This window comes from Perognathus longimembris, chromosome 1 (assembly GCF_023159225.1).
Source record: "Perognathus longimembris pacificus isolate PPM17 chromosome 1, ASM2315922v1, whole genome shotgun sequence".
Taxonomy (NCBI): Eukaryota; Metazoa; Chordata; class Mammalia; order Rodentia; family Heteromyidae; genus Perognathus; species Perognathus longimembris.
In genome coordinates this window covers 72,396,301-72,419,945 of record NC_063161.1, presented here as the reverse complement: position 1 = coordinate 72,419,945, position 23,645 = coordinate 72,396,301, and the positions used below count along the sequence as shown (strand labels likewise).

At 53.9% G+C, this 23,645-nt stretch overlaps 2 protein-coding genes across 3 annotated transcripts; one reads left to right on the top strand and one right to left on the bottom strand.

Annotated features, from left to right (window-relative positions):
• Window positions 1-525: 525 nt before the first annotated feature.
• On the top strand, window positions 526-5,377 carry Nsun5 (NOP2/Sun RNA methyltransferase 5). Of its 2 annotated transcripts, XM_048369059.1 has the most exons (10): window positions 526-634; window positions 1,385-1,507; window positions 1,873-2,050; window positions 2,136-2,244; window positions 3,746-3,884; window positions 3,981-4,096; window positions 4,316-4,494; window positions 4,588-4,795; window positions 4,878-5,018; window positions 5,090-5,377. In XM_048369059.1, exons 1-10 carry the CDS (start codon window positions 542-544, stop codon window positions 5,202-5,204), a joined length of 1,401 nt encoding a protein of 466 aa, XP_048225016.1. In that variant the 5' UTR covers window positions 526-541; the 3' UTR covers window positions 5,205-5,377. The 2 variants fall into 2 exon arrangements, with proteins under 2 accessions (XP_048225016.1, XP_048225024.1); XM_048369067.1 differs by lacking the exon at window positions 1,385-1,507.
• Window positions 5,369-23,379, bottom strand: Pom121c (POM121 transmembrane nucleoporin C). The gene is made up of 13 exons (XM_048369040.1): window positions 22,856-23,379; window positions 21,395-21,610; window positions 19,521-19,679; window positions 16,703-16,783; window positions 15,726-15,897; window positions 13,166-13,257; window positions 12,502-12,575; window positions 12,029-12,153; window positions 11,829-11,931; window positions 11,502-11,717; window positions 9,440-11,044; window positions 7,584-7,706; window positions 5,369-7,017 (listed from the first exon to the last, which is right to left on the bottom strand). The coding sequence occupies exons 1-13, from the start codon at window positions 23,377-23,379 to the stop codon at window positions 6,920-6,922; spliced, it is 3,588 nt and encodes a 1,195-aa protein (XP_048224997.1). The 3' UTR covers window positions 5,369-6,919.
• Window positions 23,380-23,645: the final 266 nt, after the last annotated feature.

Sequence of the window (23,645 nt, the reverse complement as noted above, 5' to 3'; positions counted from 1 at the left end):
CACTTTCACTGGGTTTCCACAAGCTGGACCGGAGGACTGGGACGGGCTGTAACACGTAATTGGTGTCTGCACCGAGGTCTTTCCCAGCGGAGGGTGACATTTCTGTTTTCTTTTGGGCTGGTACGTAGGTTTGAACTCAGGGCGTCACGCTTGCTAGAGGGGCGCTCTACCTCCCGAGCCACGCTCGCGCCCTCTGCCGCTCACGCCAGGCTTGTGGCGGGGATGCAGACATGGCCCCCTCTGCCCTGCTCTCCTCCGCTGGCAAGCCGCGGACTCTGATCCTCCCTCCACCTCGCTAACAGCGAGGGCTGCAGCGAGGAGCCGCGGCGCCCGGACCTGCGCTGCTTTTCTGATAAGGGGGCCTCGCGGGGCGGCCGCGCTGTACGGACGGCAGGCGATGCTCTCGCAGGTGCGGTTGCTTGACTGTAGCCGAGTCCCGCCCTCGCCGGGCCGCACGTAACGCAACGCGCGCCCTCTGACCCCGGAAGTGCGGGCGGGAGCAAAGCCGGTTTTGCGACAGAGCCGTAAAGGTGCGCGGAGCATGGCGCTGTACGCGACGGCAGCCTCGGTGCTGGCGGGCGTGGAGGAGCGCCGAGGCTCGGTCCGGTCGCTGGTGTACTCCAGCGGCTTCCAGGTAGTGGGGTCGGGAGTGGGCGGAGAACGGGGCGTGAGGGAGTACCGGGGCCCAGGCGGGAAACGCGGGGTTCCAGGCCGGGGTGCGTGAGGGCCCGGAGGGCGCGGGGTCCCGTGCAGGGGTGCGCGGAGATCCCGGGGACAGGTTCGCGGAGGTCCCGGGCGGGGTACGCGGGGTCTCGGGGAGGGGTGCATGGAAGTCCCGGACGGGGTGCGCTGGTCCCGGGGAGGGGGTGCACGGAGATCCTGGGGACGGGTTCGCGGAGGTCCCGGGCGGGATGCGCGGGGTCCGGGGCGGGGTGTGCGGAGATCCCGGGGAGGGGTTCGCGGAGGTCCCGGGCGGGGTACGCGGGGTCTCGGGGAGGGGTGCATGGAAGTCCCGGACGGGGTGCGCTGGTCCCGGGGAGGGGGTGCACGGAGATCCTGGGGACGGGTTCGCGGAGGTCCCGGGCGGGATGCGCGGGGTCCGGGGCGGGGTGTGCGGAGATCCCGGGGAGGGGTTCGCGGAGGTCCCGGGCGGGATGCGCGGGGTCCGGGGTGTGCGGAGATCCCGGGGAGGGGTTCGCGGAGGTCCCGGGCGGGATGCGCGGGGTCCGGGGTGTGCGGAGATCCCGGGGAGGGGTTCGCGGGGTCCGGGGTAGGAGGGCGCGGAGATCCTGGGGCGGGGTGAGTGGGGTCTCGGCCAGGGGTACGCGGAGGTCCCGGGTGGGGGCCGGGCGCCCACGCAGCGCGTCTCTCCTCGACCACGCAGAACGTGAAGCCGTTGTATGCGCTGGTGTGTGAGACGCGGCGCTTCGACACCGTGCTGGACGCCGTGATTACCCGCGCCGGTCTGCTCCGTGCCGAGAAGAAGCTGCGGCCGCACCTAGCCAAGGTGACTGCGGCTGGCCTGGATAGCAGTCTGTGTAGTTCGTGCTACCGGATCCAATTCTCCGCATTAGGCTTGGGGGTGGGGGAAGGGCTGGGGACAGGTCCTGGGGCTTGATCTGAGCTTTTCTTTCTTTTCTTTTTTTTTTTTTTGCTCGAGACTAGTGCTGTACCACTTGAGCCATAGAGCCACTTCTGGCTTTTTGGTGGCTCATTGGAGAGAAGAGTCTTACATGGACTTTTCCTGGCTTCTAGTCACAACCCTCAGATCTGTCTCCTGATTAGCTGGGATTACAGGCAGGACCCCTCCCCCCTGTATTAAGCATACGTCGTTAATGATTCAGGTATGTTTTCTCCCCCCCACCCACCCAGGTGCTGGTGTATGAGCTGCTGCTGGGGAAGGGCTTCCAAGGCAGTGGGGGAGGCCGATGGAAGGCCCTGCTGGACCGGCACCAGGCTCGGCTGAAGGCTGAATTGGCCCGGCTCAAGGTTCAGCGGGGTGTGAGCTGCAATGAGGATCTTTTGGAAGCAGGGGCCAAGCCTGGCTCAGGTGAGCTGGGGGAATGGTGGGGTGGAAGGGGTGGCAATGCCCATCATCTAGGACTTGCTGCCCTCTCAATGCTGTTGCTCCTTAGCCCCCCAGGTTCCAAGGTATGTTCGGGTGAACACCCTCAAGACCTGCTCTGATGATGTGGTAGATTATTTCAAGAGAAAAGGTTTCTTCTACCAGGGCCGTGCTTCCAGGTGAGAGTTCAGCATCCTGCCCACTTGCGCTCAGTTTGGAACATGTCTGGGGCTCTGGGGAGACAGGGATCCTTGGGCCAGGCTGGCTGGCAGTGGTTTTCTTCCTGCATTTCTAGCACTTGCCTATCTTTCCCCACCTCTTTAAAAGCTACCGTGCTCCTGGGACTCAGTCCACCTTGCTTTTCCTTTGTCTTGAGTGAGATATAGGGTCTCACTAGCTCCAGCTGGAAACAAACTCATCATGTTAGCCCATTGCTTGGAATTTGGCGATCCTCTTGACAGTCTTTAAATGCTGGAACTACATGCGTGTACCACTATACATGGTTCCTGGTTATTTTTTGTGTGTGCTGTCCTGGTGCTTGAACTCGGCCTGAGTGCTGTCCCTGAGCTTCTTTTGCTGACGGCTAGTGCTCTACCACTTCAGCCACAATGTCACATTTGCCTTTTTCTGAGTTCATTGGAGATAAGCATCTCATGGATTTTCCTGCCCTGGCTGGCTTTGAACTGCAATACTCAGACCTCAGGCTCCTGAGTAGCCAGGATGACACCTTGAGCCACTGGCACCTGGCTGGTTTGTCTTGACATTTCTGGGAAGCTGCCTCTAGCTGCTTTTTTCCTTTGCCTCCTGTATTGTCTTCGCTGTCCTTGACTGGAATGTTGGAGAGCACGTGGAAGAGCAGAGAAAGGCTCTTGCGTGGCTGTGTGTCCATGTTGCTCGGGTGGACAGTACTCCCAGCAGCTGTAGGGATTGTAGCTGTAACCTGAGTGCTTCACTCCCATACCCTGAAAGTTCAGTTCTGCTAGCTGCATTAACAAGTGCTTAGTGTTTTGGGTGTTAACTCACTTCATTTTTATATCTGCCACTATACAGAAGTGAAGACTGAGGCCCAGAGTTAAGTCCTTTGCTTGCATTCTTTTTATTTTTTATTTTTTGGCCAGTACTGGGCCTTGGACTCAGGGCCTGAGCACTGTCCCTGGCTTCTTCCTGCTCAAGGCTAGCGCTCTGCCACTTGAGCCACAGCGCCGCTTCTGGCCGTTTTCTGTATATGTGGTGCTGGGGAATCGAACCTAGGGCCTCGTGTATCTGAGGCAGGCACTCTTGCCACTAGGCTATATCCCCAGCCCGTTTGCTTGCATTCTTGGTAAACAGCAGAGGTGGGACCTAGTGCCCAGTAGTATGGCCTCAGACTCATTGTCTTTACTAATTTGGATTTGGCTGTTCTCCCGTCCCCCTCATTATCTTTTTTTTTTTTTTTTTTTTTTTTTTTTTTGCTGGTGCCAGGCTACCTATCCAGGAGCCTTGCACTCATACATATGGTGCTCTACTGCTTGAGCCATGCCTCCAGCTGGGAGATGGGAATCCTGAGGGCTTCTCTGCCTGGGCTGCCTGTGATTTGCCAGATATTCTAAGCTACATCTCATGGCTCTTGCAAATACTGGTTGGCTAAAGGATCAGCCAGTGAGCACAGAGGCCAGAAATGTTGACAGTTCTTCCCCACAGCCTGGAGGACTTACGGACGCTTGAGGGAAAGCACTTTCTTCTGGATCCTTTGTTGCCTGAGCTGCTTGTGTTTCCCGCCCAAACAGACCTGCATGAGCACCCGCTGTACCTGGCGGGACACCTCCTCCTGCAAGATAAGGTCAGGGGTCCCTGGGGCAGCGGAAGGACAGGGGAGTGAGTGACTGCTGGCCGTGTGGGCTCCCTCTATTCAGGCCCATGCCGCTCTGTCCTCCAGGCCAGCTGCCTCCCAGCCATGCTGCTGGCTCCACCCCCAGGTTCCCACGTCATCGATGCCTGTGCTGCCCCTGGCAACAAAACAAGTCACTTGGCAGCTTTCCTGAAGAACCAGGGGTGAGCTGGGGTCAGGATGCAGAGCAGGGGTGGGCCTGGGCCTGGAAGTTGCAGGACAAGCAAGGTAGAAGTCTTCAAGCAGAAGTCCTCAGGGGTCCTTAGATCCCCAGGTCAGGGTGTAACACAGGTCCCCAGAGGCTGCCTGAATGCTGTTTCTGTGACTTGACAACACCCGTGGTGGGGGTCAGAACCGGGGTTTCACCCTGCCCTCTTTCCTAGGAAGATCTTTGCCTTTGACCTAGATGCCAAGCGTCTAGCATCCATGGCTACGCTGCTGGCCCGGGCTGGAGTCTCTTGCTGTGAGTTAGCAGAGGGAGACTTCCTGGCAGTGTCGCCTTCTGATCCACGGTATGCTCAGGTCCAGTACATTCTACTGGACCCTTCCTGCAGTGGCTCAGGTGAGAGGGACAGCCAAGGCTGCCAGCACACCTCTGTGGGAAGGTCTCCGAGGGCCACCAGTCTCAAGGCTTCATTGGGGATTCTCCTGGCAGGGATGTTGAGCCGGCAGCTGGAGGAGCCAGCGAAGGCACCCAGCCAGGAGCGCCTGCGCACCCTGGCGGGCTTCCAGCTGCGCGCCCTGTGCCACGCACTCACGTTCCCTGCCCTGAAGCGCCTCGTCTACTCTACCTGCTCCCTCTGCCAAGAGGAGAATGAAGATGTAGTCCAAAGAGCCCTGGAGGAGAGTTCAGGGGCCTTCAGGTGATAGCACCCCCTCCCCTGGCCGTGGGGGTCCCAATGCCCTGGCACTGCCTTCCCAGGTCTGAGCTGGATGTTCTTGCAGGCTGGCGCCCACCCTACCCTCCTGGCCCCACCGAGGCCTCAAGACGTTTCCAGGGGCTGAGCACTGCCTCCGGGCTTCCCCTGAAGCCACGCTCACTGGTGGCTTCTTTGTCGCTGTCATTGAACGGGCAGAGGTGTCAAGGTGAGGGGAGTGGGGTCTGCTTGGAGGGGCAGGCTGCTCTAGCCATGTCCGACTTCTGACTGTTCTTTCAGCTTGGCTTCACATGCCGAAGCACTGGCACAACTCATTTCTAGCCCAGCTACAAGAAGGAAGAAGCGGCGAAAAACTGCGGCTGGCCCTGGCCAGCACCTGCTGCCATGCTCATAGAGGTGCGGGCAATGCCACCTTGTGGCCAGGCCTCCCTGTGGCACTAGTGGCTGCATGTCCCACCCTGACGATGGGACAGACAGTGTCTCTCCCAGGGGTCCGAGTCCTCCCTCCTTCCTGGTGGCAGAAGTGCTGCTGGCACAAGTAAGAGCCATGACAGGGTCTATGACAGATCACAGTTTTTATTCTTAATGACATAGCAAGGAGAAAATTCTCACATCCATACTAAAAACCTCAAGCAGACTCGGCAGGAATGAAGTCTAGCAGGAAGCCCCTGCCACCTCCAGTTTGGTGCTGGCAGGACCTGCACATGCTGGCCTGCCTTGACCTGAGGTGTGGGGGAGGCTTCTGGTCTAGCTCATCCCCCACGGTAACAGATGTTGGGGCTTTGAGGGCCAGGCTCCTTCAGTTGCATGTGGCCAGGCCTAAGTGGTCAGCTGCCAGCTCATGGGGTACAGGGGCAAGATGGGCAGTGCCATCACACAGCATTCAACCCCGGTCACCAAGGAAGGGGACTGTCACAGCTACAGCACATTATCTATGACGCAACTATGCTTCCATGTGTCCAGTGGCGCCGGGCCCTCCACCCGGGCAGGACAACTACACCAACTACACCGCTAGACAGTGCTTATACTGAACCACCTCAGTGAACCAAGCTTGAAGGAATTTAAAAGGCAATTTAGCTTAAATACAAAAATAAATTTATCTTGTTAAAAAAATGTTTAAATATTTTTTCTTTTAATTTAGACACACGCATTCATACTTCTCGCAAAGAGGTTGGCAGGGCAGCGAGGCTGTGGGGGCAGGGAAGGGTTTGGGCCTGGGGCCCAGAGGCCTCTGCAGGGAGGGAGGGGCTGAGGAAGGAGAGGAGCTGCAGAGGGAAGTCTTCCCCGGCCCCAAACCCAGGCTGCCAGCCCTTCTAAGTGAAAACACCACTGGAAATTCACGAGTCAGCACTGTGGGCGTCAAGGGCGCCACTTTCCACATTCAGTAAGCCCTGGGGCTGAAGACAGTTAATTCCGGCACTACCAAAATGCCGCCATACATACAACTCAGTTCTTCCTCCAAACTCGATTCAAAGAGCAACACATGAGCATCGGACTAACACAGGACAAAGCTTGAACAAACAATCCCAGAGAGGCAGACATGGTTGGCGGGGGGGGGGGGGGGGGGCAGTGGTGGGCATCCTGCCTACCCCAGGAGCTTCCTTCCTGGAGTGGGGCTCACCCCTGGTTCAAACAGGCTAACAGTCTTGAGCCCCAGCTTGGTGGCCAAACTGGTGGAGAGGCTGGAGATGAAACGAGAGAGGAGCGCAGGGCAGGGGGCGGCAAAGCCAGACTCCCAGGTCCCCTGGGGAACCAGGGAGGATAAAGCAGCAAGATGTGGGAAATTTGAGGGTCATTTGTGACCCCATTCCCCAGCAGTGGGGGGGGGGGGGGCGCGCCTGACCACACGGTGTCACAGTCAGGGAAGGGAGCGCAGTATGTACACATGTTCTTTAGTTCTCCAGCCTCACCTGTTGGACTGTTCAGGTTAAGGTACCGGGCTGGCGCCCTGCCACCTCCTCCAGCGGTGCCAGCCTCCTCTTGGGCTCCACCCTGGCTGCTGGAGCTAGAAATCCAGGCTGGGTTTGCGTTATGGAATTCTGAGGCTCTTCCTAGCAGGTGCTGAGGTCCAGATGAGGGTAGGGGCGGAGTCCTGGGGCAGGGGCGGGGCTACTTCTTGCGAGTGTGCTGCCTTCGGGCCTGCAGTCGCTGTCGAGCCCCAGGAGTCTTGGATCCAGCACCGATAGAAAAAGAAGGTGTTGCTGATCCTGTAAAGATGCAACAAGGGGCTGGGAATATGGCCTAGTGGCAAAAGTGCTCGCCTCATATACATGAAGCCCTGGGTTTGATTCCTCAGCACCATATATGTACAAAAATGCCAGAAGTGGTGCAAGGCCCTACACCTGTATCCGCTCTACTTCACTCAAGTACTATAGCTGTGGCAGGAATCTAATTCGGTTTCATCCTGTGGCTCAAGTGGCAGAGGGTTAGCCTTGAGCAAAAGGAAGCCAGGGACAGTGCTCAGGCCCTGAGTCCAAAGCCCCAGAACTGGCAAAAAAACCTCACCAGGGCTGCGGCTGGTGTGGTTGGCGCCCGGATCTGGACAGTTAAACCGAGACCCAAACAGGGATCTCCAGCTGACTCTCAGCCTGTGCTGAGACAGTCTGAGGGCAGTGGCAAACCCTCCACCCACTTTCCCAAGTGTGCAGGCAACTTCTACTAGACTCCAAACCAGAGCCCCACCCAGAGGCTGAACCCCATGACCTGTCACAGGACCCAGAGCCAGCAGCCTGCCTTACCCCAGTTCCTTGCCTGCCAGAGGGGGACTGCTTACCAAAAGGTCCAACCCCGGTGAAGCCTTGGGTAGGTGTTGAGGAGGTCCCAAAGGAGAGGCTGCTGCCTGCCGAGCCCACTCCAGCAGCAAGGGTGCTCTGGCCAAAGGTAGGGGTAGAAGTGCCTAGAACAAAGGAACCCGATAGCTGAGGGTGGAGGCATGCAGCAAAGCTCTGTGGCCTCCCTCAGCCCTAGTGCCCCTTGGTACTGAGGAGCTGGGGGCACTAATAGGCTGATCAAGAGACCTGCCTGCCATCAGGAGCCAGCTCATTGCCTTCCAGCCTTGGTCTTTGGCCCCGGCCTTCCAGAAGCTGCGCCCTTCCACGAGGCACCATCCGGAGGTGCTCCGAGCTGGCCCAGGGAGGGTCAGGGGCCCACCTGCTAGCCAGGGCTGCTCCCTGCCATGGCTTCCAAACCATTTCTCGTCTGGTTCCTTCAAACACTCAACAACTTAGTATTTCTCTGAGATAGAATCTTGCTTTATAGCCAGGTGGTCCTCAGTCTTTGAGTGCTGGGATTAGATGGGCACCACGGGTGCAGTACAGTCCAAGTTCAGCTCATGTCATAATTACTGGTGGCCATCCTCACGACCCTCTCAGTCCAACCACCTCTCCTCTCCCCTCAATGCACCCCTTCATTCACTCCTGTGACACCAGGCCCTGCCCCAGCTCCCACGCAAACTGCAGGCCCTATTTTGCTCTGGTCTTCTTCATACAACTCCTTCCTGTTTCATGAGCCTTCACATTTGGGGTTCAGTGCCTGATTTTTCAGGGCACATTTCAACTCCTGGATGCGAAGAAGACACAATGCCAACTGGCCACCCTTGAAATTCACCATCAGCCCTCCAGCCTGGCAAGTCTATGGGTTCACCTCTCCCATGCCTTTCTTCACCATTGGGCAGGGCTTGACATAAATGGCTCTGCTCCCCCCATGTCACCCTCATGCACTGTACTCCAGGAACTTCAGCCCTATTCAACAAGGAAGTTCTCAGGACAAACAAGATTCCTCTGCCTGACATTCTACAGTGGCTTTTCCTCCAGAAACGGTCTTCCAGTGTGCTTGCCTCGACTCCCTGACTTGAAGCCCCTCAAACCTGACAAGCTCACTGGCTCCTGCAGCCCAGGTGAACATGAGTGCCGCCCTCTCCCAGGGGACTCTGAGCCAGGTGGCACACACTTAATCACAGCACTAGAGTGGATGAAGCAGAATTTCAGACCAGCCCTGGGCAACACAGTAAGACTCAAAAGACACAATAAGACAAAAAAAAGCAAGTGCCCTTAGGCTAATGCGGCCTCCATAGAAAGCCTTTCCAGCCACTAAAACCAGTTGCTCCCTTCTCATGGCACCTGTCTCCAGCTGGTATTTCAATTTCTGTGTTGTTGTTGGTCCTGAGGATGGAACTCTGGGCCTGGGCACTGTCCCTGAGCTCTTCAGCTCAAGGTGCTATAGCGCTCTATTACTTGAGCCACAGAGCCACTTCTGGTTTTCTGGTGGCTAATTGGAGATGAGTCTCACGGGCTTTCCTGCCTGGACTGGCTTTGAACTTTGGCCTCCTGAGTAGCTAGGATTACAGGTGGGAGCCTCTGGTGCCCAGCTCAATTTTTTTCTTGGTGCCAGTTCAGGGGCTTGAACTCAGGGCTTAGGTGCTGTCCCTGAGATTTTTTTGCATAAGCCTAGTGCCCTGCCATTTGACCTCAATTCTACTTCCAGCTTTTTGAGTAGCTTACTGGAGATGAGTCTCATGGACATTCCTGCCCAGGCTGGCTTCAAACTATGAACTTCAGATCTCAGCGGAAGCAGAGGCCCCAGCACTTGCCATGTTGCTGGGCTCAGCAGTCATGTGGCTCCTAAGCTTACCTCCAAACACGGGCTTGCTCTCAGGCGTGCCCGCCATGTTGAAGACGAAGGGTGTGTTCTGGCCAGCTGTGCCTAGGGTATTCTGACTCAAGCCACCACCGAAGGCAGTGGAAGCGCCTGTGGTCCCACCCTGTCCGGCTCCGAAAGCAAAGGCTCCAGAGCTGGAGCTTGGGGTTGCCACACCAAGCCCAAAGCCCCCACTGCCGGCTGGGGTGGCTGAGCTCCCAAAGGTGAATGGGGCCCGGGTGGAGCTGCCAAACACGGAGCTGGTGGTCCCCGTGCTGGTGGTCTGGGTGGTGGCTGTCCCAAAGGAGAAAATGGTGGTAGTGCTGCCGAAGGTGGGCTGCGTGCTGGCTGGGGCGCCAAAGGCAGATGCTGTGCCTTTCAGAGCACCGAAAGCCGGGAGCACAGAAGCCCCGAAGGCTGCAGGAGCAGGCGTGGGGGTTGGGGCAGGTGCTGGCGGAGCCGCCGGGGCTGGGGCTGCAGAGGTCCCGAAGGTGAAGGCGCTGCCGAAGCTTGGGGTGAGGGTGGGTTTGGTGGTCCCTGGAGGCGGCCCCTCAGTGGCCCCAAATGCTGGCTGGGTGCTGGTGCCTGGGTAGGGCGGGAGCCCTGCCTTGGTGCCAGAGCCGAAAGGAATGTTGAAGGCAGGGGTGGCGGTGCTAAAGGTGAGGCTGGGCTGGCTGGTGGAGGCCGAGGTGGTGAGCCCGCTGCCAAAGCCGCTGAAGGTGGTGGAGCCGCTGCTGTTGGACGGGAGTGCGGCGGCGCTGGAGAGCGGCTGCCCAAAGGTGCTAGCTGCCGGGGTCAGTGGGGCAGGGGCCTTGCCGAACTGGAACACGGGGCCCCCAGGAGCAGGGAAGCTGCTGGCAGAGGCTGGGGTTGCCCCGAAGAGGAACGGCTGCGAGTTGGAGGTGCCGGGCTCTGTGCTTGTGGTGCAGGCTGCACTGGGCCCGGTGAAGCCGAACACTGGCTTTGTGGCAGAGTCTGTGGATGAGCTGGTGGTGAGTGAGGCCGTGGTAGTGGTGGCGGTGGCAGTGGTGGCCAGCCCGGCAAAGGCAGGGGCGGAGGTGGCTGTGGTTGTGGTCGCAGCTGTGGTTGGCTTCAAAAATGGGGAGGCTGGGGACACGGAGGCTGGTGGCCCCATGCTGCCAAAGAGCGGCTTGAAGGCTGGGGTGGCCGCAGTACCACCAGTGAGCACGGGCGATGAGGGGCTGGCGCCCTCACTTTTAGGTGTGGCCAGAAAAATAGGCTTGAACATGGGAGATACTGGAGCAGATGGCGTTGGAGCAGCCACAGTAGTGGCGGTGGTGGCAGTGGTGATAGTGGCAGCAGTGGTGGCTGCGGTGGCTGTGGTGGTGGAGGGGGAAGTGGAGGAGGCAGCAGCAGGGCTAGGAAGTGTGCTACTGGGCACCCCACACAGCGTGCTGGGATTGGGGGTGGGGCATGGAGCAGGGGTGCCTAGGGCACTGGCAGGGGACTCAGGGACAGGGGTGAGAGGTGACTTGGTGTCCTTGGCCAGCTCGGGAAAGGCGGCTGCAGGCGGTGTGGGGCCAGGGCTGGCCGTCTTGGGAGGCGAAGGGGCAGAAGTGGCCGCTGCCCTCACAGACTCTGGAAGGTGAAAGGGAGGTGAGGTCTATGGCTATCTGCAGAACATTCTCTAACACATGTCCTCCAGTGCCCACCACATTGGGGACCCAAGCCAAGAAATGCGACCAGGTCAATGCCACAGACCCGCACAACAGCTCAGAGTGTCTGTGTCTGCACCCAACATGGTCCTGTGTGGATACCACTAGGACATCAAGGACACTGAGGATGGAGCTGGCCACTCACCTGGCCCAGGGGGCTCAACTGAGGGGCTGCCCACTCTGCTGCCCTCCCTCCCACCTGCCAAAGGCAGCAGCACAGCTGTACAATGTCTCATGCACATTGAGCACCATAGGGCCATCAGAGCAGCTAGCACACGGGGCTCCAAGAGAGGTGATGCCCAGGCTCTGGGCTGGGGAGCCTGGGGCGCCCAACGGAGCTGCCTCAGGTCTGGGGAGTTAGGTGGAGGGCCCACACTCACCTGGGAAAGCTGGCAGTACCAGGGGGCCCTGCATCTTCTTCAAGCTCTCCAACAGCGGGTTAGCAGCAGGGGCTGGGAGGGAGGCCAGAGAGGAGGCCGGGAGGGAGGCTGGGGAAGAGGCTGCCGAAGGAGATGGTGCCACAGCAGGCAGGGAGAAGGTAAAGGAGGGCTGGGCAGATGCTGGCGGGGTCTCGGTGACAGAGGTAGAAGAGGTATCTAAGGAGGGAACACAAGACACTGGGTGGCCCCAAGTGCTCACCTCAATCACTTCCTCCCGCACTCCCCATCAGCAGAACAAGGCGGCCCTCTGTGAACCCGAAGGCTTACCAGTGGTGTCCTCCAGCGCCTTGTTAAACCACTGCAGCGATGCCTTCTTCTCCATATCCAGGTCCTCAGCAGTGATGGAATAGCCAAGCTGAGGCGGCGGAGGCTGCGGGAGAGCAGAGCAGCGAGGTCAGGCCACAGCCAGGGCAGAGCCTTGAGCCCAGCCTTCCCGTGGCCAGGAGAGCGGGGTACAGCAGACATACCAAGGTCAGCTGGTCCCCCCGCCGGGAAGGCAGCAGTGGCGTCTTCCTTTTCCGTTTCCCAGAGGTGCCAGGTGTGGGAGGGGCAGGACTGGGGCCCTGCTGCATCCCTGCAGCCACGTCTGCAACTGAACAAAGCACAGGCTGGCACCCCTTCCTCCAAAACAGGATGCCCCAGCCATTGCTGCATTTCCCTGACCCCCTCTTCCATAGTGTGTGCAAAATTCTTTCTCAGAAATAAGCAGACACGAAGGGCAATGCTTCAAGTGCATGCGCACACCTTGTGTATACACACAGCTGCATTGTGGCTCCAGCGGTCACACAGTAACACTAATGTGTCTGTGACCCCCACCTCCACCCTGGCACGTCAGCCTCATACCCACCACACCCCAGACAGAGCATGGCTCCACCCTGTGCGGACAGCCCCGTGGATCCAGTTCCTGACAACATGGCTCCCACCGCAGCCTTCGGCTTACCCTTTTCTCCCTGTGACTCTGTGTCTGCTACGAGTGGAGGTGAGGAGCTGGAGTGATGACACGGCTCCTCTTCTCTGTAGGGATTTTGAAAGGGTAAAATATAGTTGAGAAAAGTTCGTTTTTGGGAGGGGGTCAGTCGTGGGGCTTGAGCTCAGGGCCTCAGCGCTATCCCTAAGCGTTTCTATTCAAGACTAGCATTCTACCACTTTGAGCCACAGTACCACTTCTGGTTTTCTGGGGGTTAATTGGAAAGAAGAGTCTCATGGCCTTTCCTGTTTGGGTTGGCTCTGAACTGCGATCCTCAGATCTCAGCCTCTTGAGTAGTCAGGATTATAGGCATGAGCCACCCAGCTTGAGAAAGAACTTTCATGTATGCAGCGATACCTTATTCCCTCCTAACCAATAACTAGCTAAAGTGTAGACACCAAGATGGAAGATCTCAGCAGCCTGGAACAATGAAGGTCACAGGAGGACCCTTACAATTCATGGAGGGCATGGGAAACCACAAAACATTCACCTTCAAGTCCACAGCCTGCCAAGTCTGATGAGGACTCCAGGACTGGAGCAGTCTCAGGGGGATTTAAGTTCCACCTTGTGTCTCACCCACCCCACCCCCACCCCGGTCCATGCACACAGCCGAAGGGGGCTGGAGAATGGGGATTACCTTGTTTTCTTGGCTGGCCTCTCTGGAGTCTGGGAGCGGGAGGAAGCTGGGCTGGAGAAGGAGGAGGATGTGGGGCCACTTCTCTTCCATAGCTGAAAGTTAAGCAGAGCAGCATGACTGAACTTACTAATAATATGGCTACATATACAAAAAAATCCTAAAGCATACACAGTTGAATATCTGGAATTTAGCCAATTTTCAGAATACAAACTTTTCTGTATTTTCACACACCAGCAAGACAATCACAAGGTATGACCTATAATATAAAAAACATGGGGCTGGCCCCGTTTTGTTGTCTGTTTAAACTTTGAGTAACCCAGGCCACCAATTATCCCGGCTAGCAGGACAAGCTTATTAGGGCTCAGCCGGTCAGGAAACTCCCTGCTTAACTCTAACTGCCTGGGAATGCTTAACTCTAACAGCAGAGGAATGCCTCAAGCCCTGAGCCAATCAGATTTGTACCCATATCCTAATCTTGCTTGAACACCTGATTGTTGTAACTTGGTTTTTTGCCTTTATAAGCCCTGTGCAATCTCAGCTCTGGGCCTTCCTCCTAACCTCCGCTACGTCGGAGTGTAGGACGAGGCCCGACCTGCAGTCGCCTGAATAAAGCCTTGCTATTGCATTTCGGAAAAAAAACAAACAAAAAAAACATGGGGCTGGGAATGGGGCTTAAAGGTAGAGTGTTTTCCTAGCACGCATGAAGCCCTGGGTTCAATCCCTCAATATCATATAAACAGGAAAAGCCAGAAGTGGTGCTGTGACTCAAGTGGTAGAGTGCTAGCCTTGAGCAAAAGAAGCTCAGGGACAGTGCCCAAGCCCCAAGTTCAAGTCCCAGGACTGGCAAATAAACAAAAACATATACCTACTGGGTACTGATGACTCAGGACTGCAATCCTAGGTACTCAGGAAGCTGAGATTTGAGGATCATAGTTTGAAGCCACCCAGGAAAGTTTGTGATACTCTGAACTCCAATTAACCACCAAAAAACTGGAAGTGGAGCTGTGGCTCAAAGTGGTAGAGTGCAAGCACTGAGCAGAAAAGCTCAGGGACAACACCCAGGTCCCAAGTTCAAGCCCCATGACTGACCCCTCCCACCAAACACACACACAGCAAAGACTAATCTCACAGAAAAGAAGTAAAACATTTACAAAGAAATCTGAGCACTGTCCCTGGCCTCTTTGCTCAAGGCTAGCACTCTACCACTTGAGTCAAAGCACTACTTCTGGACTTTTCTATATATGTGGTGCTGAGGAATCGAACCCAGAGCTTCATGTATACGAGGCAAGCACTCTTGCCACGTATCCCCAGCCCCCATTTAAAAAATTTTTATTTCCATCTAACCATGAAAAAAGTTGGAAGTGGAGGTCTGTGGTACAAGTGACAGAGCACTATCATCTTTGAGCAAAAGAAACTCAGGGACCATATGTGCAAGCCCCAGAAATGGCCCCACATTGCATACAAAGACATACCAATAACATAAATACTTCCTACCTTGACATCAATAGTACTCAGGAATGCAAATTGAACCTACCAGTTCACAACCACTGAAATGGCTAAAGGCTGACAATACTATTGGGGGGGCAGGCAGGGAGGGAGGGTTTGCCAGTACCGGAGCTGGAGCACAGGACCTTGGTACTGTCCCTTGAATTTTTCCATCAAGCTTGGCACTCTACCTCTTGAGCCACAGCTTCACTTCTGGCTTTTTGGTGATTAACTGGAGATAAGAGAGTCCAGGACTCTTCTGCTCAGGCTGACTTCTAACTGTGATCCTATCACATGTTCCTGAGTAGCTAGGATTACAGGCAAGAGCCATCAGCACCTGGCTCTACATTTTTTTTGAAATGCCAGTCCTGGCTCTTGAACTCTGGGCCTGGACATTGTTCTTTAGCTTTTTGGCTCAAGGCTGGTACTCTATCACTTGAGCCAAACCTCTACTTTCAGCTTTTGTGGTGGTAAATTGGAGTTTCTTGGTGGCCAGGCACTAGTGGTTCATGTCTGTAATCCTAGCTACTCAGAAGGCTGAGATCTGAAGATCACAATTTGAAACCAGCTTGGGCAGGAAAGTCTGTGAGACTCTTATCTCCAATTAAGCATGAAAAAACACAGAAGGGGAGCTATGGCTCAACTGGTAGAATGTTAGCCTTGACCAATAAAGCTCATGGGCAGTATCCAGGTGCTGAGTTCAAGCCCCAAGACTGGTTGACTTCCAACCAGGATCCTCAAGTCACATCCTCTTAAAAAAAATTTTTTTTTTGCCAGTCCCGGGTATGCAAAACAAGCACTCTACCACTAAGCCACATTACCAGCCCCAAGTCTCAGTCTTTTAAGCAGCTAGGATTACAGGCCTGAGCCACAAATGCCCAGTCACATTACTTTAAAACACAGTTTTAATATGTTCCTACTATTCATGGAGCTATTTGTGAAGCCAACTTTTTGAGTGTGAGGACAGTACTGAGGTTTAAACTCTGTAGCTCAGAGGCATTCTCATGTGTGAGTGACAGCCGGAAGTTACGTGGTGCTGGGAGCCCTGTCCCTGCATCCTGTGCTATGTGCATACCTGTGGCATGCCTCGGGAGGAGCTGTAGGAGCTGGCGATGGCATTGCGGCTGGAGCTCAGGATTCCTCCAGTGCACGTGCTCGTCAGGGAGCTCACAGAAGAGGTGCGTGACCGCTTATTCAAGTGGTCATCTGTGTTCTGGGAAGTGAGGCCTCTCTTCAGAGATCCAGGCCTAAGAAAAGGGAAAACAGGCAACACATTACCACAGACAGTATTCTCACATTTTCATCAAGAGTTCCAATACCTTTCTTACTAAAGCCAAAGGGAAGATGACAGATAATAATCTGAATCTGCACTGCTAGGTTTTTGCTTTTTTTTTTTTTTTTTTGCCAGTCCTGGGGCTTGAACTCAGGGCCTGAGCATTGTCCCTGGCTATTTTTTGCTCAAGGCCAGCACTCTACCACTTGAGTCACAGCACCACCTCCAGCTTTTTCTGTGTATGTGGTGCTGAGGAATCGAACCTAGGGCTTCATGCATGCAAGGCAAGCACTCTAGCGCTAAGCCACATTCCCAGCCCTGCACTGGTAAGTTTTTGGCTACATATATCTGACACAAACCAAACAGAGAAAGCCAAACTAAAAACGGAAATGTGACTCCACAAATGCAATCATACAAAGTGCACAACCATCTATGAGGGTGGTGGGGATGTAATGAGTGTGTGCGCATGTGCGCACGCAATCCCGGGGCTGGGCTGGGATGGAATTGGGGATGATGAGTGGCAATAGGCACACTCACCACTCTGTGATGGTTTCATGTTAAACTTTAAAGATAATGTCCTACATACCAATTATGCCTAAATAAAGCTGTTTAAATCTGGCATGGTGGTGCACACATGTAATCCTTGCAATCAGAAGCTAGAGCAGGAGCTTGGGTGACAGACCAGTCTAAACTACACATTGAGACCCTGTCTCCCCAAGAAATAGTCTTATTCAGACTTGTTCATGGCAATCATTTCACCAAGACGCACCCTCACATACTTAGGCACGAAAGAAGCTGGGATCCCATTGGCCACGAGAGGTTCAAATGCAGAATGTCCACTCCCACTGCTATCATGGCGCCTGTGAGAAAACCAAAACATTCTCCCATTAAAGCACATTTTCATATTCCTGGGACCTCATGCGACCCCTGAGTATAGGTATACCCCTGAGTATAGTATGCTTGACTACAAAAACGTCATTTCAAATCCCAAAGCTTCTGAATGGCAAATTTAGTCTACCTGGGTAATAAGGGCAGAACCTCTTCAGTATTTCTTTTTCACTGGAATATCTGACTATATTATGATCCTGAGAAAGCCAACGCTGTGGAAGAGCAGCCTGTACCCTGCTGTGCTCTGCAGGTGATGGGCCACAGTGCCAAGCCACAAGGGGCATGTGACCGCTGCTGATCCCAGCCACGGGGAATAGCACCCATCCAGTGCATCCCTGGAGATCAGCAGATACCTCCTCAACCTTAGAGCCGTCTACTTCCTCCCACCCAGCCATCCCTGCTTGCTGGATGACACTGTAGTTCATCTAGTCACCTTCGCTGAGCCTCGTGCATGAACAGATCCTCATCCACTTAGCATTTCCCTCACTCAGCTTTGTCATTAGCACCAAGAATGGCAACCGTGATACTGGCAGATACAAACAGCTGGGCAGAGGGAATGGGACACTGGTTGTGTTTCAGGTGTGGGTTGTCTTCTTGCAGTGCTTGGCTATGACCCTTTTTAGAAACAGGCTGTGCCCATTACCTCTAATACCTTTTTCTTATCCCAGTTACTTTTTTTTGTTTGTTTTCTATTGTTTTGTTTTGCCAGTCCTGGGCCTTGGACTCAGGGCCTGAGCGCTGACCCTAGCTTCTTTTTGCTCAAGGCTAGCATTCTGCCACTTGAGTCATAGCGCCACTTCTGGCCATTTTCTATATATGTGGTGCTGAGGAATTGAACCCAGGGCTTCATGTATACGAGACAAGCACTCTTGCCACTAGGCCATATTCCCAGTCCCATTTACTTTATTTTACCATTAAAAACAAAACTGCCACTGGAAGCCAGTGGCTCACACCTGTAATCCTAGCTACTCAGGAGGCTGAGATCTGAAGAACATGGTATGGAGCCAGCCTGGGCTCAAGGACAGTGCCCAGGCCCTTAGTTCAAGACCCAGAACCAGCACCAAGAAAAAACACAAAACAAAACCCTGCCTATTTCTCATAGAGGTGGGAATCTGTGGTCTTTGGAACTGGGCACACACAAGGTGATAATGAGTATCTGTGGAATAAAGTGTAAGTGAGGCACTGGTGATAAAATACTTATAATATTAGGTACTGAGGAGGGAGAGCTCTAGAGGACTGTGTAGCTAGTGTTAGGAGCAATGTCTGAGACTTCATCTCCCAAAATAACCAACAAATAGCAGGGCTAGAGGCATGCCTCAAGCGGTAGAACACCAGCCAAGCAAGCACAAAGCCTGAGTTCAAACCACTGTACTTCAACACTCTCTCTCTCTCTCACACACACACACACAGTATTAGGCTAGGTTGTGTATGACTTGGTAGCAGTGCATTCTATTCCAGCACTGGAAAAGTAAAGGTGGGCTCTTTAAATGACTCTTTGGAAACGACAAGTAGTCCTGAGCCTGAACTACCTGCTCTATACCACTGCCACTGAAACCCATGTGAGCCCAGAGAGGCACTCATCCGCCTCCCACCAGAGATGCCTGCCATAGAGTGAAAAGTCTTTGTGCGGGCTCGGTTCGCCTCCCCTGGCGCAGGGATTAAGGCTCTGCTATGCTTCTAACAGCTCCCTTTCTCACCCTCTCCCCTGGTCACCCGACCCGCAGGCAAGGCCAGGATGGAGTGGGGGGCTCAGGAAAGACCTCAGGTGCACGGGGCCGTACGAGATCACTTTACCTCCCTTCTTACCCGTGAAGAAAGCCAGGCGTACGCGGACCTCGGAGACGCTTCGCCAGCAAGCTGATTTATTAGGGCGGGGCAAAGGCTAATGGTAGGAAGGGACGAGAGAGGGCTGATCGGCCAGGACACTGATAGGCTATGAGCTTGCCATATGACCCCCTCATGAGCTAATGTCACTTGGAAAGCGCCACGCCAGGGATGAAAACCCGCGAGACTGGGGGCGCATGGGCTGGCTAGAAAATTTGGGGGCTGTTCGCAAAGCCGGTTCTTCTGGTTCCGGACCCAGAGAATTGTGGCCTGCTTCCGCATTCCCCAGGGCTGGGGGAAGGGCAGCATCTCAGGGGCGCTCTCCAATGCCCATCCCCTGAAGGCCAAGGGTGAATGAACCCCAACATCTTTGCTTTCATCTCACAAGCATTTCCTTCAGATTATGAAATTTAGATTAGTAGTTAACTCACAAAATTGTGAGGGGAGCACTGAGCGGCCTGGCTTAAAAATAAAATTTAACGGGGCTGGGGATATAGCCTAGTGGCAAGAGTGCCTGCCTCGGATACACGAGGCCCTAGGTTCGATTCCCCAGCACCACATATACAGAAAACGGCCAGAAGCGGCGCTGTGGCTCAAGTGGCAGAGTGCTAGCCTTGTGCGGGAAGAAGCCAGGGACAGTGCTCAGGCCCTGAGTCCAAGGCCCAGGACTGGCCAAAAAAAAAAAAAAAAAAATAACATATGTTTTAAAACAGGGAGACTAAAACAGTAAGAGCTGTCAGCTTACCTCTACTACTAACTGAAAACTATAAATATATCTAGCTTGTGCATCAGCACCAGGACGGCAAGGAACAGACCCTTACGAGCCTGAGAAGGGGCCAAGGGTGGCCACACACTGCAGCTGCAGTTTTCCACTGGGCCTATTACCGTCTCTTGTTTTCCTGGCCATCAGAGAAGATCTGGTCTTCTTCCTCCACAGCCCTTTTCTTCCTCTCTTTGAGGGCGTTCAGGACGGTCTCCTTTGCACATGGGTCTGGGGCATTTATTGTTGGTGAGGACAGTGCTGGGTTCACTATCTGCTCTGATCTGTAATGAAAAACAAGATTCTAGCAGGAAGAGATTCTCAACACCCTCATACCACACAGCACAGACTTAAGTCATTGGAAACAAAACAAAAACTCAAAACAAATTTATACACTCACTGAAATTGCCATTAGCTATGAAAACTATGGTCATAGATTGGTAACTATAACTAGAATTTGAGATTTTACTTTCAAATAATTAGCTACTTCCTTTTTTTTTTTTTCTGGTTGGTTGGTTGTGGGGCTTTGAACTCAGGGCCTGTGCTCTGTCCCCGAGCTTTTCTGCTCAAGGTTAGCCTCTATCACTTTGAGCCACAGCAGCACTTCTATTTTTCTGGTGGTTAATTAGAGGCAAGAATCTCATAGACCTTACTGCCTGGGCTGGCTTCAAACCACAATCCTTAGATCTCAGCCTGCTGAGTAGCTAGGATTACAGATATGAACCACTGGTGCCCAGCTTCCTTTTTTACATTTTATGGCTACTTTGTGATTCTTTGTTGTTAATGCTGGTTCAGAGGCTAAAACTCAGGGCTTCAAACTCTCACTGGCATTTTGATAGTTAACTAGAGATAGGACTCTGCCAAAGATGGCTTCAAACTTGGCCCTCCAGGTCTCAGCTTCAGAGTAGCTTCTTTTGTTTGAGTGTTTAGAAATTTTTATTTTGATATATTACAATTTTTAAAAATACGTATCTTATTTATAGCAATGTATGCTTTTTAGCTTATTAAATACTCTAGTTTTACATATTGGTTCATAAAACAATTATACACTTCTCCAAAAATAATATAGCTTTTCTTTACAACAGTAAACTTCAATATCCAGCTCTATATGTAAAATCTCTCCAAACAACACAATGATGAAGTGACCTCAACTTCTTGTGTAGAAACATTGACCTAATGTTACTTATATGCTCAAGTCCAACTATCCCATTATCCAAGAAGTTGGATGAGACCACTTGAAACCTAGGAGTATAGTTCCTCATTAAGCCTTGACTTTGATCTTTGAAATGGAAAGGGGAAGGAGAAAAGGAAAAACTGACAAAGACAGAAAGAGAGAGGGAGAAGGAAAAGAGGAAAAAGGAAGAAGAAAAAAGGAAGAGGGAAGAGAGAGAAGGGGGGAGAGAAAGGAGGAGAGGAGATGGGGAGGAGGAAGAGAAAGAAGAGAGAAAAGGAGGAGGGACAGAAGGAGGGTAGACATGGAGAGACACTGGATGAGTTTACAAAGGCTAAGGCTCCATGTAAACCTGGTCAAGTCCAGACTTCCATTGGTGTTTTAGAGTTCTGTCCAGAAGATGATAGTGTTTACTTGAAAGAAACTAGATTTAACACCTGATTCTAAGGATACGAGTATGTTCTTGAGTAAACAGGTAAAACTTACTTCTTATAGCTGTTTTGTCAGAGGAATGGCTATAGAACAAAGAGTGGATACAAGTCAGGCCATGGTGGCTCATGTCTATAATCCTACTCAGGAAACTGAGATCTGAGGAACCTGGTTCAAAGTCAGCTCCAGCAGGAAAGTCTGTGAGACTCTTCTCTCCAATTCACCACCAGAAAACTGGAAGTGGCACTGTGGCTCAAGTGGTAGAGCGCTAGCCTTGAGCTGAAGAGCTCAGGACAGCGCCCTGGTCCAGAGTTCAAGCCCCATGACTGATTCCCCGCCCCTCCCCCCCCCCCCCAAATAAGAGTGATACAAAGGCAAGCATGTTCCAACAGTACTCACACTGGAGAACGCATCAGTTTGCTGTTTGGAGGGGCAATTCTCACAGTCACTGGGCTACACACCATCCTAGAGTTCCGTGCAGAGAGCACAGTCTTCTTATGACAACCATTCCAGCACACTGTAGGCAGCACTCCCAGCAAGGAGTACTGGGCCTGCTGGATTGGGTAGTGTCTGCGAGGCGTTATCACAAAGCGGTTGGATGAAGACTCACTGTCCCTGCAGAGAATGGGAGGCAGATCAAGGAACCAAAGAGGATGACAAAAAAGTTAGAAAATTTAAATGGCTAGAGAATCACAGGAGTTCAGGCAAACATTTTCCAGGTAGCTTCAGTCTCTCTCTAAGGAGCACAATATGCAGTTTTACAACTATTTTCCCTATTACACGTAAGGAATAAGTGGTAGTTATTAGTTAGCTACCACTAACTCCAACAATTTGGGAGGTCAATTGCAAGAGTCATGCAACCATTAGTGATAAATCATCAGCACACACAGGAAACTGTCTTTGTTGTCTGTGTCTATACTGGGACTTGAACTCAGGGCCTCATGCTCTTGGCTCAGCATTTTTGCTCACGACTGGTATTCTACCACTCGAGCCACAGTTCCAACCCAGCATTTTCCTTTTTGTTTTTTTACCTCCCAGTACTACAGCATGAACTCACAGCCTCATGATTATTTGCTCTGCTGGTGCTCTATCACCTGAGCCACATCACCATCTTGGCTTTCTGCTGGTTAATGGAAGTCTCATAGATTTTTCCACAAAAGCTGGCTTCAAAGTCATATTCTCTAGATCTCAGCCTCCCAAGTAGATAGGCCACGGGAGCTGACTCAAATATTTTTAACATCTTCTCATCTTCTACATGTACTAAGAATCCAAGACAGGAGTGGTGGTGCATGCCTATAATACTGGCTACTCAGGAAGTAGAAAAAGGAGGATCACTAAGGCTCAAGACCAACTTGGGCAAAGTTAGCTAGAGTTAGTCTCATAAACCAAAGGCCAAAATAAAAGAATTGGAAGTTTGGTTCCAGTGATGAGTGTGCTGAAGTGTTTGGGTTCAATTTCCAGTATAAGAAAACATAAAATAAAAAAATGTGTCTGACTCGATCAACTTTATCAACAAAATTGTCGAGGTATTTACTGGGATGCCTCTTTGAGTTCTGATGGTAAAATTTCTCTAATTGGTCCAAAGGCAAAAACAGGACCAAACTGTACTACTGAACTGCAAGAAAAGGCCTTTCGCATCTTAGGAAAGGGTATTTTCGTGTCTTAGTAATCGCTCCACGGTCTAGATCATTCTTTCAGGCAGTTTCAGGACTTGCAAGGAAGGGAAGCGCTCTGGCCACACGTCTCACTCCAAGATTTAAAAGAGGGCAGGAGGCGCCCCACAAGCAAAAATTTCGGATGTTAAAGTCAAGCCCCCACCCAGATCTCACTGGGGCCGGTGGCCGGATCGGCGCGTCTTACCGCTGGAAAGGCCTCCTGGAGGGCCCAAGGAGCGGCGTGGGGAGCGGGGGTCCGGCGCGGTGGAGGCGCGGGCCCGGCGGCGGGGAGCGCGCGGGCGGCGGGGGACGCAGGTCCGGCCTCTCGGGGGCGGGCGCGGGTGGCGGGCCCGGCTTGCCCAGGTAGCTGCCCATGAGGAGCAGTTCGGCGGGGTCAGGTCCTTCGAGTAGGCTCCGCGGCTCCGGGACGCCTCCGTTCGCCGCCGCCTTGGCGGGAGGCGAGGCCAGCAACGTTCTCGGGCGCCGCGCGAACCGTGCGGACGAGGAGCGCGGACTTCGGGGCTCGCGGGTCAGCCCCCACCAGGCCGCGGTGGCCCCCACGGCCAGCCAGGCCAGCGCTGCTGCCGCTGGTACCAGGCACAGCACCAGGCCGAGCAGCGCCAGGCCCAGCAGCAGCGCGCCGGTCGGCCCGCCACGAACCCGGCCCCGGCCCTCCCCGACGCTCGAGATGGGACGCCGCCGCTCGGCTACTCCGGCCGCCGGAGACATCGCGGCTCCGCGCCGCGGAGAAGACTTGCGTCTCCCAGCATGCACCGCGCCACCTGCGCCATCGCGCCGCTGACGTCACCGCGCGCCGCTGGCGTCACTGCGCGCGCGACGCGGACGCTCCGATCAGGCGATATTTGAGAACCCGTTCTAACCTACGTGAGGACGTGGGTGCAGCCCGGGCAAAATCACTGCGCAGGAGCCTGTCCGGCCGCCAGCAGCCATTAACTTCTCTCAGGTGCCCCGCTTCCTGCCAAAGCTGGCGGCCT